Source organism: Geotrypetes seraphini, chromosome 14, assembly GCF_902459505.1.
Source record: "Geotrypetes seraphini chromosome 14, aGeoSer1.1, whole genome shotgun sequence".
In the NCBI taxonomy this organism is placed as follows: domain Eukaryota; kingdom Metazoa; phylum Chordata; class Amphibia; order Gymnophiona; family Dermophiidae; genus Geotrypetes; species Geotrypetes seraphini.
Window position 1 is genome coordinate 23,877,879 of NC_047097.1, and position 13,619 is coordinate 23,891,497.

Here is a 13,619-nt window from a genome sequence, read left to right on the forward strand (position 1 = left end):
GTAACGGAACTTTTGAGGGTGTGTTATTTGGCTCTGGTTTTGATCTTTTATTGCTGCTACCAATACCGGATCCACTTGCTTCTGAATCACATTTGTTTTGTTTTTTAGATGTCATCTTCTGTTATTCTTCTCTTCTCTTTATCTCAGCCTATTTTCACTGTCTCTTTGTATCAGTTTCAATATTTTGTCGCTTGTCTCTTTTCTTTTGAGTCTTCAATTTATGTTTTTTCTATTTTGCTATTTCAATTTATAAAAAATTGATGAGTAATTTTCTTTCAGGATTTGTTTCTATCTTTTAAAATATTTTTTTTTTTTTTTCTTTCAGCCTTTTTTCCTTTTTTCTTCCTTTCTCTTTTTTTTTTAATTATCTGTCTCAATCTTATATTTAGAACAGGCTCAAAACTTTTATTTCAGTATTCTTAGAGCGACTGTCAGTTATTTGTCTTAAGTTCTATTACTGTGAGTAAAAAAAAAAAAAAAAAAATGTCGGTAGTCCTTCTCTATGTTTCTCTTCCTTCAAGCCTTATCTTTGCCTCTATGAAGGCAATAACATTCAAATTAACAGTCTTTCTTTTCCTTAGAATTTTAGATTTTAGATACTGCTGGTCAATCTTTTTACAGATTTATTTTATTAAATCTGTTAGTCACTTTTTATTTTTGACACTTTGCATCAGCGCTGAAAACTCGGTATTCCTTTTTTCTGGCTCTCCTCTTATAAGCCCAATCGCAGCCCTTACTGAGGAGAGCAGTATTCCGTCTAGTATATCCTTTTCTTTACTTTAGTATTCTTGAAGCATATGTCTCCATCAGTTTTCAGCGCCTCTCAACTACCTCGATATTACCTTTCTTCAGGTCAAAAAAAAAAAAAAAAAAAACCGTTTATCCTTTATTCTGTCCTTTTTCTTCAGCCCAAGCGCTGAAGAGAAAGAAAAATCTAAATCTAACAATCCTCTATATCGGGATCTTTTCAATTTCAGTAGAGGAGATTGACATTATATTACATCTATGTTTACATTAGTCATTCGCAATTCCTTTTGGCAGCAAGGAAACAGTTCAAAAAAAAAAACCGTTGCCAAGTAGGTTTCACAGCATACTTTGTTTCATCACCGGCAGAGAGAGCCACTTTAAAACAGCCTATCTCTATAGTATGACAGGCACAAACCTCCTCATATATTATTTATAAAGAAGATTTTGTTGCTAGGTAGCTCACCAGCAGTTTCAAATTTCGTTAATCTTCTGCTTTTCACACCTCCCCTTTCAGGATAGGAAAAACGGCACTTTTATTTTTGATTTCGTCTTCAAAACGTCTCTCCGTTTCAGCTAAGGAGGTAGATTTTAATCAATTTCATCATGAAGATCATGGGAAATCATTTTTTTTGTAGCAAACTCTGCAAAATAAGCTTATTTTTACGGAGCTTCTCCTTCACCCGACCGTCAGCATTCGCGTCCAAGCCACCAAGCTCTTGTGATTTAACAACTTTGTGTCATCAGCAAATTTAATTATCTCACTAGTTATTCCCATCTCTAGATCATTGATAAATATGTTAAAAAGCAAGGGTCCCAGCACAGACCCCTGGGGAGCCCCACTATTTTCCATTCTCCATTGAAAATATGGAGCATTTAAACCTACTCTGTCTTCTGTCTTTCAACCAGTTCTTAATCTATAATAGGACATTTATTTATTTTGTTTTCTATCCCATCCTCCTTAAATGGTACCGTAACAGAAGCGTGCTGACAATCCCACGCAGGACTGATGCACACCAGCTTAAAACACTTCCTGTTAGCGCTGTGAGGGTATGTGTGTAGGGGGTACCCCCCAGTAAGCTTACAAGTGTTCGTGCTTCTGTTGGGGGGAGGTTTGAGGAGACCCCCCCTCCCCACTACACTGAAAACTGCCCTTTTCCTTAGTTTTTTTGGGTATTTGGCAGTTTTTAGTGTAGTGGGGACCCCCACATACCCTCAAATGGGAACGTGAACACTTGTAAGTTTAGTGGGGGGGTTTCCTCCCCCCACACCCCCTCACAGCGCTAACAGGAAGTGTTTTAAGCCAGCGCACAAGTCCTGCACGGGACTGTTGGTGTGCAATTGTCGGTGCGCGAATGATGGGTCACCCCTCAAATAGCTCAGGATGGGTTACATGTTAACAGTCCAAAACAATTGGTAAAAGCCTTTACCTCCCAATAAGAATAACACCCGCGACTCAAATATTGCACAAATTAAGTAATGCTAATAATAATGGGGTTTCAGTACGGGCTCAATCTAGCCTTCGAATCATAGTTAGCTCCAGGCAAGTGTTTACAGATGACTAGCATCAGACACAGGTCTAAACAAACACTGCCCCCCCCCCCCTGTACATCATAAGTTCCCCTATTTCCACCAAATTCGAGTGCAAATAAATCTAAAATGCAGGTGTGGGAGAAAAGGACTATAAAGTGCTTAAAATCCCCAAAAGTCCAGCTCAATCAAAAGTAGTAATACACAAAATATGAAAAGTCCAAAAAGTCACAATTTAACATATAACAGCTAAGATACAGTTCAACTTTTCTCAGGTTTGTGTCTCCACTTTATCTCCACTCCACAGGTTAACATACATAATATACAGTTAACAGATTATAACATGCCATAGTTACAGTACAAGTTTTTTTTCCTGAACAAGTTTATCCTAACTCAACACATACTAGGGATCTAATACCAATATCTGTAACGTACAGTTTACAGTTAAATGTCACCGTTACAGTACAAGATTTTACAATACAAATTTTTGTCCTAATTCAACACATACTGAGTATCTTGCATCAATATACATTTCTTTGTGATCTATCGGTCATGGGAGTTAGGTGGTTATTACCTCCTATCCCATGACCGTTTGGGGCCGATTCTATAAACGGCGCCTAAATTGTCCATAGCTTAAAAAAAAAAAATCAATCACACTTAGGCATTGCTTACAGAATCACGGCTAGCGGCATCTAAGTAAAAACTTAAGCCCTTGAAATATAAGCGAGGGTTTTAAAGACCTACATTTCAGGCATCTAAGTTTTTGGAGAATCAAACTGAGCAGCACTTAAGTCATGCTTCACACATAGAAATGCCCACATAGGCATCAGATGCCACTAAGCGCCATGCAATAGGCACCATCTTTTATAGAATCAGATAGGCACCTAAGGCCCAATTAATTTTTTTAATTTTTTAGCAATTACTGAGCCTATGAAGGGTATTTTGCCAATTAAAGCGTGGTTTTTAGCACTGGCCGAGGCGGTAACAGTTCCAACACTTACAGAATTCCCAGGAGCATCAGAGCTTCTTTGAGCATCAGAGCTGTTATCGCTGTGGCCGGCACTAAAAACCATGCTACGGTTTTGTAAAAAAAAAAAAAAAGGGGGGGAGGAAGTTAGGCACCCTTTGTAGAATCAGCCCCTTTATGTACATCTAAAATATGAATGGTGCTTTTTTAAATAAGCATCTTAACTATATGATTCCATCAGAAAAAACATGAATTTAGAGCAATGGGCACCTGCAACATCAGTACTAGTTCAAAGTCTGTAGTCAGGAAATGCTTTTGATACTATGGCTACTCCTCATTAATAAAAGCTTCCCAAAGGAGCTATGTTTTCTTTTGCACCTTTGCTTATATGTGATAACCAGTTTCTAATTATAAAATGCAGTTACAGTACAAATAATCTCTACTAGAAAAAACCCCCAAACTCTAGCTTCTCAAAAGTACAAGTATTTTATCATAACAATTGAGTTATTGCTAATAAAGCATTTATTGGAAATATTCTATGCAAGTCATGCTGGGGGCCATTTTCAGAAAGCTGATGAGCAGCAGACATCCAGCCATATTTAGGTTAATTTTCAGCCACAACCTAGACAACAGAAAACTGATCCAAAACTATCTTTCCCAGCCGATTAGTTTAATGGCTTCCTTAAAACTCAATTCCTCATGCATCTGGAACAATTGCCTACTAACACTGGATAATATAAACCAGGGGTGTCCAACCTGCGGCCCAGTGAAGTATTTTGTGTGGCCCCGGTCGAGGGCGATGCAGTGTTTTCCTCTGCTGCCCCTGGGTGTTTATAGTCTTACCGGCTCCTTCCTCTGTCTTGCTGCAGCGTTTGCGTGGCTCCAGAAACATTTTTTTCGGCCAATGCGGCCCAGGGAAGCCAAAAGGTTGGACATCCCTGATTTAAACCTTTGGATTCTATACAGGACTCCCACAATTGAGTGCTCAAATGCAGGCGAGTATTTGCAAGATGCACTTCCAAATTAATGAGTTACTGAGATGTTAAGTAATAACTGGAGGAGTAGAGTAGCGAGGGTAGGATACGCCCCCCTTGCCCTCTTCTCTGCCCCCTCCCCCCACCGCAAGTGCTCCTTTCCCTTCCCCTGCACCCTGTTTGGCTTCCCTGGCACGAGCAGCATCTCTAACTTGCTGCCCGTGCTAACATCGGCTCTCCTTCTAATGTTTCTTCTTAGTCACAGGTCTCAGAAGTAACATCAGAGGGGAGAACCAAGGCTGGCGTGAGCTGCTGCAGCGAAGAGCTAGGAGGTATGGTGGTGGGGAATTGAAGGCATATACGCAGTAGGGGAAGAGTGGGAGTGGGGGGGTGGCATGGAGATGAGAGGTGCCAACACCCCCACCAAGATGGTGTCCGAGGTCGTCCACCCCTCCCCTTACTACTCCACAGAACTGGAGTTATATGGCATCAATTTGGATTTGCGCATGAATCTGGCCTAGTCACTAGTCTATAACATCTGCACCTAAATTTTATAGCAAAGGGGGTGTGGCCATGGGAGGGTAATTTCAAAAAAATTTTTTAGATCAGCGGTAGAGAATGACACGAGGACAAATATGTCCCCGTCCCCGCAGGATCTCAATCTCCCCATACCTGTCCTATTCCTTTAAGCACTGACTTAACTGCTCAGGCCTCAAACACTTACGATTTTAAAGCGTTTGAGGCTTGAGCAGATGAGGACGGAGCTTAGGCATTGGCGGAATGAGGCATTATGACATCACAATCTGAGCTCTAGAATGTTGCTACTTATGATTTTAAAGCGTTTGAGGCTTGAGCAGATGAGGACGGAGCTTAGGCATTGGCGGAATGAGGCATTATGACATCACAATCTGAGCTCTAGAATGTTGCTACTTATGATTTTAAAGCGTTTGAGGCTTGAGCAGATGAGGACGGAGCTTAGGCATTGGCGGAATGAGGCATTATGACATCACAGTCTGAGCTCTAGAATGTTGCTACTTATGATTTTATAGTGTTTGAGGCTTGTGCAGATGAGGACAGAGCTTGCAGGAATGGGACACGGACAGGAAAAGAACTTTCTGCGACGGGGCAGGAAAATAAGTTCCCGTGGAGATGGGGAAAAATTGTCTCCGTGTCAGTGGTTCCCAACCCTGCCCTGGAGGACCACAAGCCAAACTATGTACACTGCATTTTGGGCCAGATAGTAAATGACACTCAAAATTAAGCGTTATGGACTGACCGCCCTTTATAAAATATCACTTAGCATGGATTTCTGTGCCCAGCTTTGGATGCAAGGACTAACGCCGGCTGAAACCTAGCACACAAGTTGGGTGCATAATCCCCAGTAATCTACAAAAGTGGTCCCCAACCCTGTCCTGGAGGATGATCAGCCAGTCAGGTTTTCAGGATAGCCCTGAGAGAGAGAGATTTGCATTTAATGGAGGAGGTGACAGGTGTGCAAATCTGGTCCAAAATGCAGTATGCATAGTTTGCAGACAGTAACGATGAGAGGCACAAAAAGCTGTACAGATCAGGAGCAGACCAGACATACCAGATAATGAATAATAAATAATCAAAATGGATATTTGCATCATCCGGTGTGTTATGGTCTGCTTCTTTTCTGCATAGAGTGTACATAGTTTGTACAGAATGAGCAGACGCAAGTTAAGAAACTTTTATTGTATGAGTACTCATTACTTGTAGATATTTTATTGTATCTTAATTATGTATGTGTATGTTGTTCTCTACCTTTGCCCAGAGAGATTATAAATTAATAAAACCATAACTCTCCTCTCCATGAATAACCACCTAGCTCCTTAGGATAGGACGGAAGAAGGGCTTTTGTTGAAAAAATCAATCTAATTGCTACAGAAATACATTCCCACCTGTGACCCCATTCTGAGTTCCTGGGTAGGCCGGGATATAAAACTGAAAAAAATTAATAAATTGTCCATACAGAGCTTCTTTCTCTAGTCCCGAGTAGGATAAACTGGTTCTCATGGACCCTACCTTTGCTAAATCTGCATTTGCTTTCCAGAACATCCCCCTATATGCCAGCAGGAGGGATGCAAAAGTTCACCTACTGCCAACATGGCTCACCTACCAAGTCTGCCTTCATAGATTTATACAAAGTACACACAAACATAACAAAAATCATACCTTGCTCAATGCACCCTTGAAGTCCAATCATAAGGGCAGCACTGTGATACAGCGGCAAGGGAGTATATACAATATCCTCTGAGGTGACACCAGACATCGTTAATGCGGTAGAAGCTAGAGACAGACGTCGGTGATTTATCACAGCAGCTTTTGGAAGACCTGTTAAAAAAAAAAAAAAGAATCAAAAGACAGAAACCCATTGGCACTATTTAAGATGGAAATATGGTAGGTGTCAGGGAATGGAGAGGGATGGGAGGTTGGGGGGAGAGGCTGGGGGTTTTGCTTGATAGTGTAAAACTTGATGATATTTTGCTGTTATTGTCTGCTGGCTTTTTGTTGAGTTGCCTTTCATGCTGCTAGTTTGTACTATTGTCTGTTGGATTTATCATCAACAAAAATTGTTTACACGCAAGATGGAAATATGGTGAAGCTAAACGTTTCACCTTCAAAGCAGGCAAAACAAATACCCAAGCAACAGCATACTTGATGCCTATAGGTGAAATTCAAGGTGAACACAAACTCAGTGGCGTAGTAAGACGGGAGGGGGGGTGTGATCCGCTCTGGGCTTCATCATAGAGGGTGGTGACAGCACCCCTTCCTCTCTTCCACTGTACCTGCACCCCTCTCCCCTTGCCCCGTACCTCTAGTTGTTCACTGCTGCGAGTAATGACTTCAATGTGCTCCTTGTGACCCCATCAACTCCTGCCATCACTTCTGGGTGCTGCGCGTGGGAAGAGATGTCAGAGGGAGAGGACGTGATCAAGAAGAGCACGCTGTAGCAGTGAACAACTAGAGGTACATGGAAGGAGGAGCACGGCGGGGGGGAGGGGGGGAGGGGGGGAGCGCCTCTTACGCTCACTATGCCACTGCACAAACTAGCTATATCCCTCAAAACATACAACAAGGCTTGCTGCTTTAATAGCTGGGGTGCAAAGGGGAGCAAGAGGTCTGTACATCAATCCACAAAAAGCCTAGGCAAGGAACTGATGGGTGAGAATAGTGAACATAAGAATATAAGAATTGCCGCTGCTGGGACAGACCAGTGGTCCATCGTGCCCAGTAGTCCGCTCCCTACGGTGGCCCTTGGGTCCAAGACCAGTGCCCTAACCAAGTCTAGCCTTACCGCGTACGTTCTGGTTGAGCAGGAATTCGTCTAACTTTGTCTTGAATCCCTGGAGAGTGTTTTCCCCTATAACAGCCACCGGAAGAGTGTTCTGGAAGTGCATTGCAAACTGTGTGCTGTGGCACACTAGTGTGCTCCGGAGGATTCCAGGTGTGCCCTGAGATGCTGGCAAGGAGAGTTCCAGATTGCTTACAGGCATGCCTCTCGCGACGAGAGGCACATGCTGTTGTCAGTCAGCCAGCGCTACTGCTCCATCTCCTCACCTATCCTTCTGCAGCACCATTCCACTGGCGGTATTATGAGGCTCAGAGCTGTGACTGGAGTACATTCGTGCATGCGCAGATTCTGACGTGATAATGTCACGCATGTGTGCGACATCGCCTTGACATCCACGCATTTCCAGGTGCCCACCAGCCGGAACCCCGAGATTAGTGTGCCAAGCAGCTTAAAAAGTTTGCGACACACTGGGATAGAAAATGTAGAGGAAGGTGAAGGTGAAAATTGGCTTATTTTTTTCCTAAGGAATGAACCAGCAGTGACAGCCGGTGCAGCAAATGCTCCGATGGCCATCAGAGCATTTGCCGCATGCCATGCGGCTGTACAGCTTTGTAAAACAGGGCCTATGTTTATTCATACTAGTGTTAATTTTTTACTGCTGTTATTATGGATTTTAATCGATTGCTGTACCTCCTCGTGGATATTTGCTGAAAGGCAACGTTGTTAATAAAATATGGAGGTTACGCACCAATCCTCCAAAGAACGTCTAATCTAATCTCGGTTTGTGGATTGCTCTATGCCCATAAAGAGTGTGGCGCAGTGGTTAAAGCTACAGTCTCAGCACCCTGAGGTTGTGAGGTCAAACCCACACTGCTCCTTGTGACCCTGGGCAAGTCACTTAATCCCCTCATTGTCCCAGGTACATTACATAAGATTGTGATCAAAGGGCACCACAAAGATAAAGGAGTGGTACAATTGCTTCAGAGATGGCTGCACATCAGTGGAGAGTGAAGCATGTTCTCGTAGGCCCTCAACATCCAGAAATGAGATTGTCGTTGACCAAGTGAGGACCCTGCTGATGCAGGATCGTTGAACCACGATCAGAGAAATTGCAGACGAGGTGAGCATCAGCATTGGATCTGTTCATTCCATTTTGACTGAAGATTTGGGATTCAGGAGAATTTCAGCAAAGTTCGTGCCAAAGCTGCTAATGAACCTGCCCATTCTTCACATTTGATACGGCGTTTCCTGGCCAAACACAACACACCTGTGATTCTTCAGGCTCCCTACTCTCCCGACATGGCTCTAAGCTGAAAATGCCCCTGAAAGGGATCAGATTTCAGTCAAGTGAAGACATCATGTAGAATGCGACGGACCAGTTGCAAGCAATCTCAAAAGAGGCGTTCCAGCAGTGGCAGAACCATTGGAAGAAGTGTGTAGTAGCCCAAGGAGACTACTTTGAAGGAGATTAGTATAAGATTGTTGTAACTGAATACAAGTATTTTTTATGACTAAAAGGTCTGATACTTTTTGAACAGCCCTCGTAAGAACAACCCAGAGTTACAAACTGTCGTTTCCCTCTCCATGCCAAATCCAGAGGAAATCACTCTGAGTTCCAAGGTCCCAAAATCTGGAACTGCCTCCCAACCTGCTTACGTCAGATCCCTTCCTATCTTCAATTCTGAAAGACACTAAAAGCACATTTTTTCTCATTATAGTCCAGCACTGAAGCTCTATGCTGCATGATCCATAATGTTCCTATTGTAAACTTTATTAATCTTATATAAGCCGCGATAATTCCTAGTAGACATTTGCAGGACATAAGAAACAATATGGCATGGTATTATATACAGGAGCTTATTTTGTTCCTGGGGCAATGGAGGGTTAAGTGACTTGCCCCGAGTCACATGGAGCTTCAGTGGGAATCAATTCCAGTTCCCCAAGATCCCAGGCCACTGCACTAAACCACTAGGCTACTCCTAGGGTAGTGGCACAATTGCTGGTGTAAGTTCTGGAAATGAGGACATTTCCAGAGTAGTGGCATAGTTTGCAGAGTGATGAGATAGTTGCATAAGGATAGTTTTTAGAGTGAAGACAAGTTTGTAGGGAAATGAAAGTTGTGGGGTGTTTAGGGTAGGGCAGTTTTGGTGGTTAGTTTTGAGAGGGATGAGGTAGTTGTTGGGAGACTAGAGAACAGTGAAAAGACAATTTGAAAACAGCAAATTCCCTAACCACTATGTTACACTGCACTTGTTTCTATGTTACAGAAGCTGGAACTTCTCCCATAGGAAAGTATTGGGCCATTTTTTTTGGGGGGAGGGGGTGTTGGAGGGGTTATATCTCTTGAACAGCTAGTCTGATCTGGCCCATTTTTAACTCAATCTGCCTTTTTTTTATCAACATGCCCCGTTTTATCCCATTCTGTTATATATTTTAAGAGTTATTTTGCCCCCAGACATTCTTGACCTCTTTAGTATAATTCTTTCCATTTTCTGTCATATTGGAAAGAAAAATAGAAAAAAAAAAGCCATTGAAAAATACACACCATTCACCTTCTACAAATGCACAATTTTTACCTGTAGTTCCAGAAGTATAGATGTACAAGGCTGGGGTTTTAGCCTTAACATCTGATCTGAAGGATTCTGGAATAGGCTCATCTGAACAGATTTCAATTTTGTCATTTAAGCTCTCAATCCCATTTGTGGTGGACTCTCTGCTTAAATAAAAGATTTTCACATTTTCCTTTTGTAGGCTTGGTAATATTTCTTGGACAGCAGCATCCAGGCCTTAAAGAAAATGAAAATTGAACAAATACTTTTTATTGGTCACAGCCAAACATTCTTCAATTTGCATAAATAATATTAACGCACGCTTTCTGAACTGCACTTTCAAACCTTCAGATAGTTTTCATTTATCAGGCGGGTAGACAGTATTTGAAACACAAGGAGCCTAACAGAATGACAAGTCAACAAAGCAAGGTTGAAATCCTGAGAGGACATACGATAGAGATCTATAAAATCCTGCATGGACTGGAACGGGTAAACTCAAAACTGACTTAACTTTTTGAAAGTGTAAAAAGACTAGGGGACACTACAAGAGGGGGGGGGGGGAGAGACGGTCTGCCCTGGGTGCAGACCATAAGAGAATGCTCCTAGGGTCAGCGTCGTGGTTTGGGAACTTCACTGCTCTGCCGGCTTTGGGCCTTCTTCTCTGCCAGGTCCTGCCTTCGCAGAAGCAGGTTGAAGGCCCAATGCCAGCAGAGCAGCAAGTTAAGGCTGCCAACAATGAGAGAATGCTCTGAACAGGCTTTTTATAGCCCGCCGGGGCCCTCCCTCTGCCAAGTCACTGATGATGTGGCAGAAAGAAGGATAAAAAAATAATAAAAAAATTCTTACATTTGGTCGGGTCTGGAGCTGCTGCACAGGGGGATAGAAGGGAGGGATAAAAGAAGCTACTGGGGGAAAGCAGGAATCATTGGACATGGGCTGGAGAAGAGGAAGGGAGATACAAGAAATTGGTACAAAAGAGTGAGGGAAAAATCCTTTATATGTGGAGGGAAAGGTGATATGCATGGAAGAGAGAGAGAGAAAGAGAGAGAAAGAAAGAGAACAGTGGGAAAGAAACAAATGTTGGATATAGCAGTGGAAGGGAAGGTACAGAGATGAAAGATGAATGGTGAGAACAGAGAAAGAAGAAAACAACAAATGGGCAGGAGACCCTGGCGAGTGAGCTAATAAAGACAAACAGAAACCAGAGCCTGGGGCCAACATGATTTGAATAATAAAATGACCAAACATAAGGTAAAAAATATTTTTATTTTCTATTTTGTGATTACAATATGGTCAGCTTTGAAATGTGTGTATCCTGCCAGAGCTGGTGTTAGGCTGCAAGAATGAGCAAGGAAAATGTTAACGACAATCTGTTTTCTTTTCAAGATTTACTCTTAATTGTTTTGATTGTAGAAATCTTGTAAACCACACTGAATACTTGTTGACATTTTGAGGATAATTCTTAAATGGCTTAAGAATAGAGAATGACACGGTGACAAAATTCATCACCGTTCCCGTCCCCGCGGATAACCGCGGGAAATAATCCCATGTCATTTTCTAGTGTCTATTTCAACCTCAGTCCTTCTACACCAGCATTCTTCAAAGCAAAGCTTGCGGGTCAGTGGTTATAGCCATTCATACTCTGATTCTTCCCTCTCTCTTTAAAGAATGACATGAAGATGGTTTCCTGTGGTTATCCGCGGGGACGGGAACGGTGATGAATTTTGTCACCGTTTCATTCTCTACTTAAGAACATAAGAATTGCTGCTGCTGGGTCAGACCAGTGGTCCATCATGCCCAGCAGTCCGCTCACACAGCGGCCCTCTGGTCAAAGACCAGCGCCCTAACTGAAACTAGCCATACCAGCGCTTTTCAAAGAATAATTGGTCTTAAATACTGAGCAAGAAATTACTGCAGTTAAAATTCAAAAGCTATAGCGAAATTTTAATCTACGTTCAGAGCACAGATAGTTCCATTTTTTCTCCCAGTTTAAAAGTCTTCTTTTTCCCCTGCTGTCATCATGAAAAAAAATTAACAGAGTTCACATTTTTCACTGCATTTGAGTAATACCTTTACCTTACTTAACTTTAGCCATTCTAAGTAACCTTATCTTTTACGAGATTATGTTTAACCAGTGACCTGTATATAACCTGCCTCTTTAGCAACAGATACAGGTGACAGGCTAAAGGGTTTAACTATAGGTGAACGGGTATCAGAGAAACTGTCCACTTTTGGTCTCAAATATGTACCTCAAACAGATTTGTTAGTGCAAAAAGATATTATGTCTACATATATTAATAAGGTGTATCTCCTTTGCTTGCATGCAAACCCCATCATAAAAATTAAAAACAACTTATTTAAACTTTTTTTAATATCTTTATTCATTTTAAAGCCAAAAATAAGTGCAACATATTATACAAACATTTTACACTTTAACAGCACTTAAATTCTTTCAAATAATATTTTATGACAAACAGATATCATCCCCCCTTCTACATATCCAACAATTAACTGCACTCAAATTAAAAGTATCTCCCCATCCTCCTCCCACCCATTTAAACTTCTAACACAATACACTTTCCTGCTACTGCGTCACAAATCTACTGATGGCTCAATTCCACTCCAGCTCACACCTGGCCTTCCACAGTTAACAGTAACCAGTTAAGTGCTCCTGAATATTAGCAGCCAGCTTGCTCAGCAGGGTTTAACCCCTTTTGAATAATCAACCCCACAACTTCTTTTCAAAGTGACAAATTTGTTTGGGGTAACCAATCAACAAAGTAGTAGTTTCTTCTATGCCCATATAAAAACTTTAATGCCCCTTCACCTTTTCTTAGGCTTATTAGCTGCAACCCTTTCTCTCTATAAAGTGACTGTAAGTATATCAAGAGTCCCGCAATTACTGACGCAGCCATTCAGAAAGCGGGGCAGGCCCAGGCAGCAGCGTAGACCGTGCGCTCCTGCCGGCCCATACACCGTTGGACCACTAGATTTCAGGGGGCATTTAAAAAAGGTACTGCAGGCGGGCGAGGGTATTTTAAAAAGGAAGGGCCGGCGGGCGGGCAATGTTATTAAAGGGTACTGGAAAGAGGGGGGGTCGTCTTCGCTCCATAAGGGTGGGGGTGGAAAAAAGTGTATCTTATGGACCAGCATCAATTCCCAGTTTCCCCTCTCTCTGGGATGCACTGGTGGAATATGGATTCTGCATAAGAGGAAATTCCTTGAGGTCAACTGAACTAAGTATTTTTTTAATTTTTTGTTTTAAGTTTATTAAAGAAGTTTGGCTAAGGAACAGAGTCCAGCCTGGTAATGTTTTAAGCTACAAGTTCAATGAGTTTATCTGGCTGGGATTCTCCTGGGAGAAGCCAGTTACAACCTGCTTCAGGATTTATGTGGAGTGAGAGCATATTAAGGGGAAATTTAAAGTGTGCTACTGTTTAGATGGGATATTTTGCCACAAGGTTACTTCAGCACAAGGTCTTACTGCATAAAATGGGACTCTGTGCGAAAACAGCTGTCAACTTTGATAGCTTCCCCCT

The 13,619-nt window shown here is 42.1% G+C and overlaps 1 protein-coding gene across 2 annotated transcripts in view; it reads right to left on the reverse strand.

Annotated features, from left to right (window-relative positions):
* SLC27A2 (solute carrier family 27 member 2) overlaps positions 1 to 13,619 on the reverse strand; it is a 69,818-nt gene that overhangs the window by 38,033 nt on the left and 18,166 nt on the right. For both annotated transcript variants that reach the window (XM_033920468.1, XM_033920467.1), the window contains exons 2-3: positions 10,108 to 10,317; positions 6,412 to 6,570 (exon numbers count right to left, since the gene is read on the reverse strand). In XM_033920468.1, the coding sequence (XP_033776359.1) occupies positions 6,412 to 6,570; positions 10,108 to 10,317 (369 nt within the window). The remainder of the gene's footprint in view (positions 1 to 6,411; positions 6,571 to 10,107; positions 10,318 to 13,619) is intronic.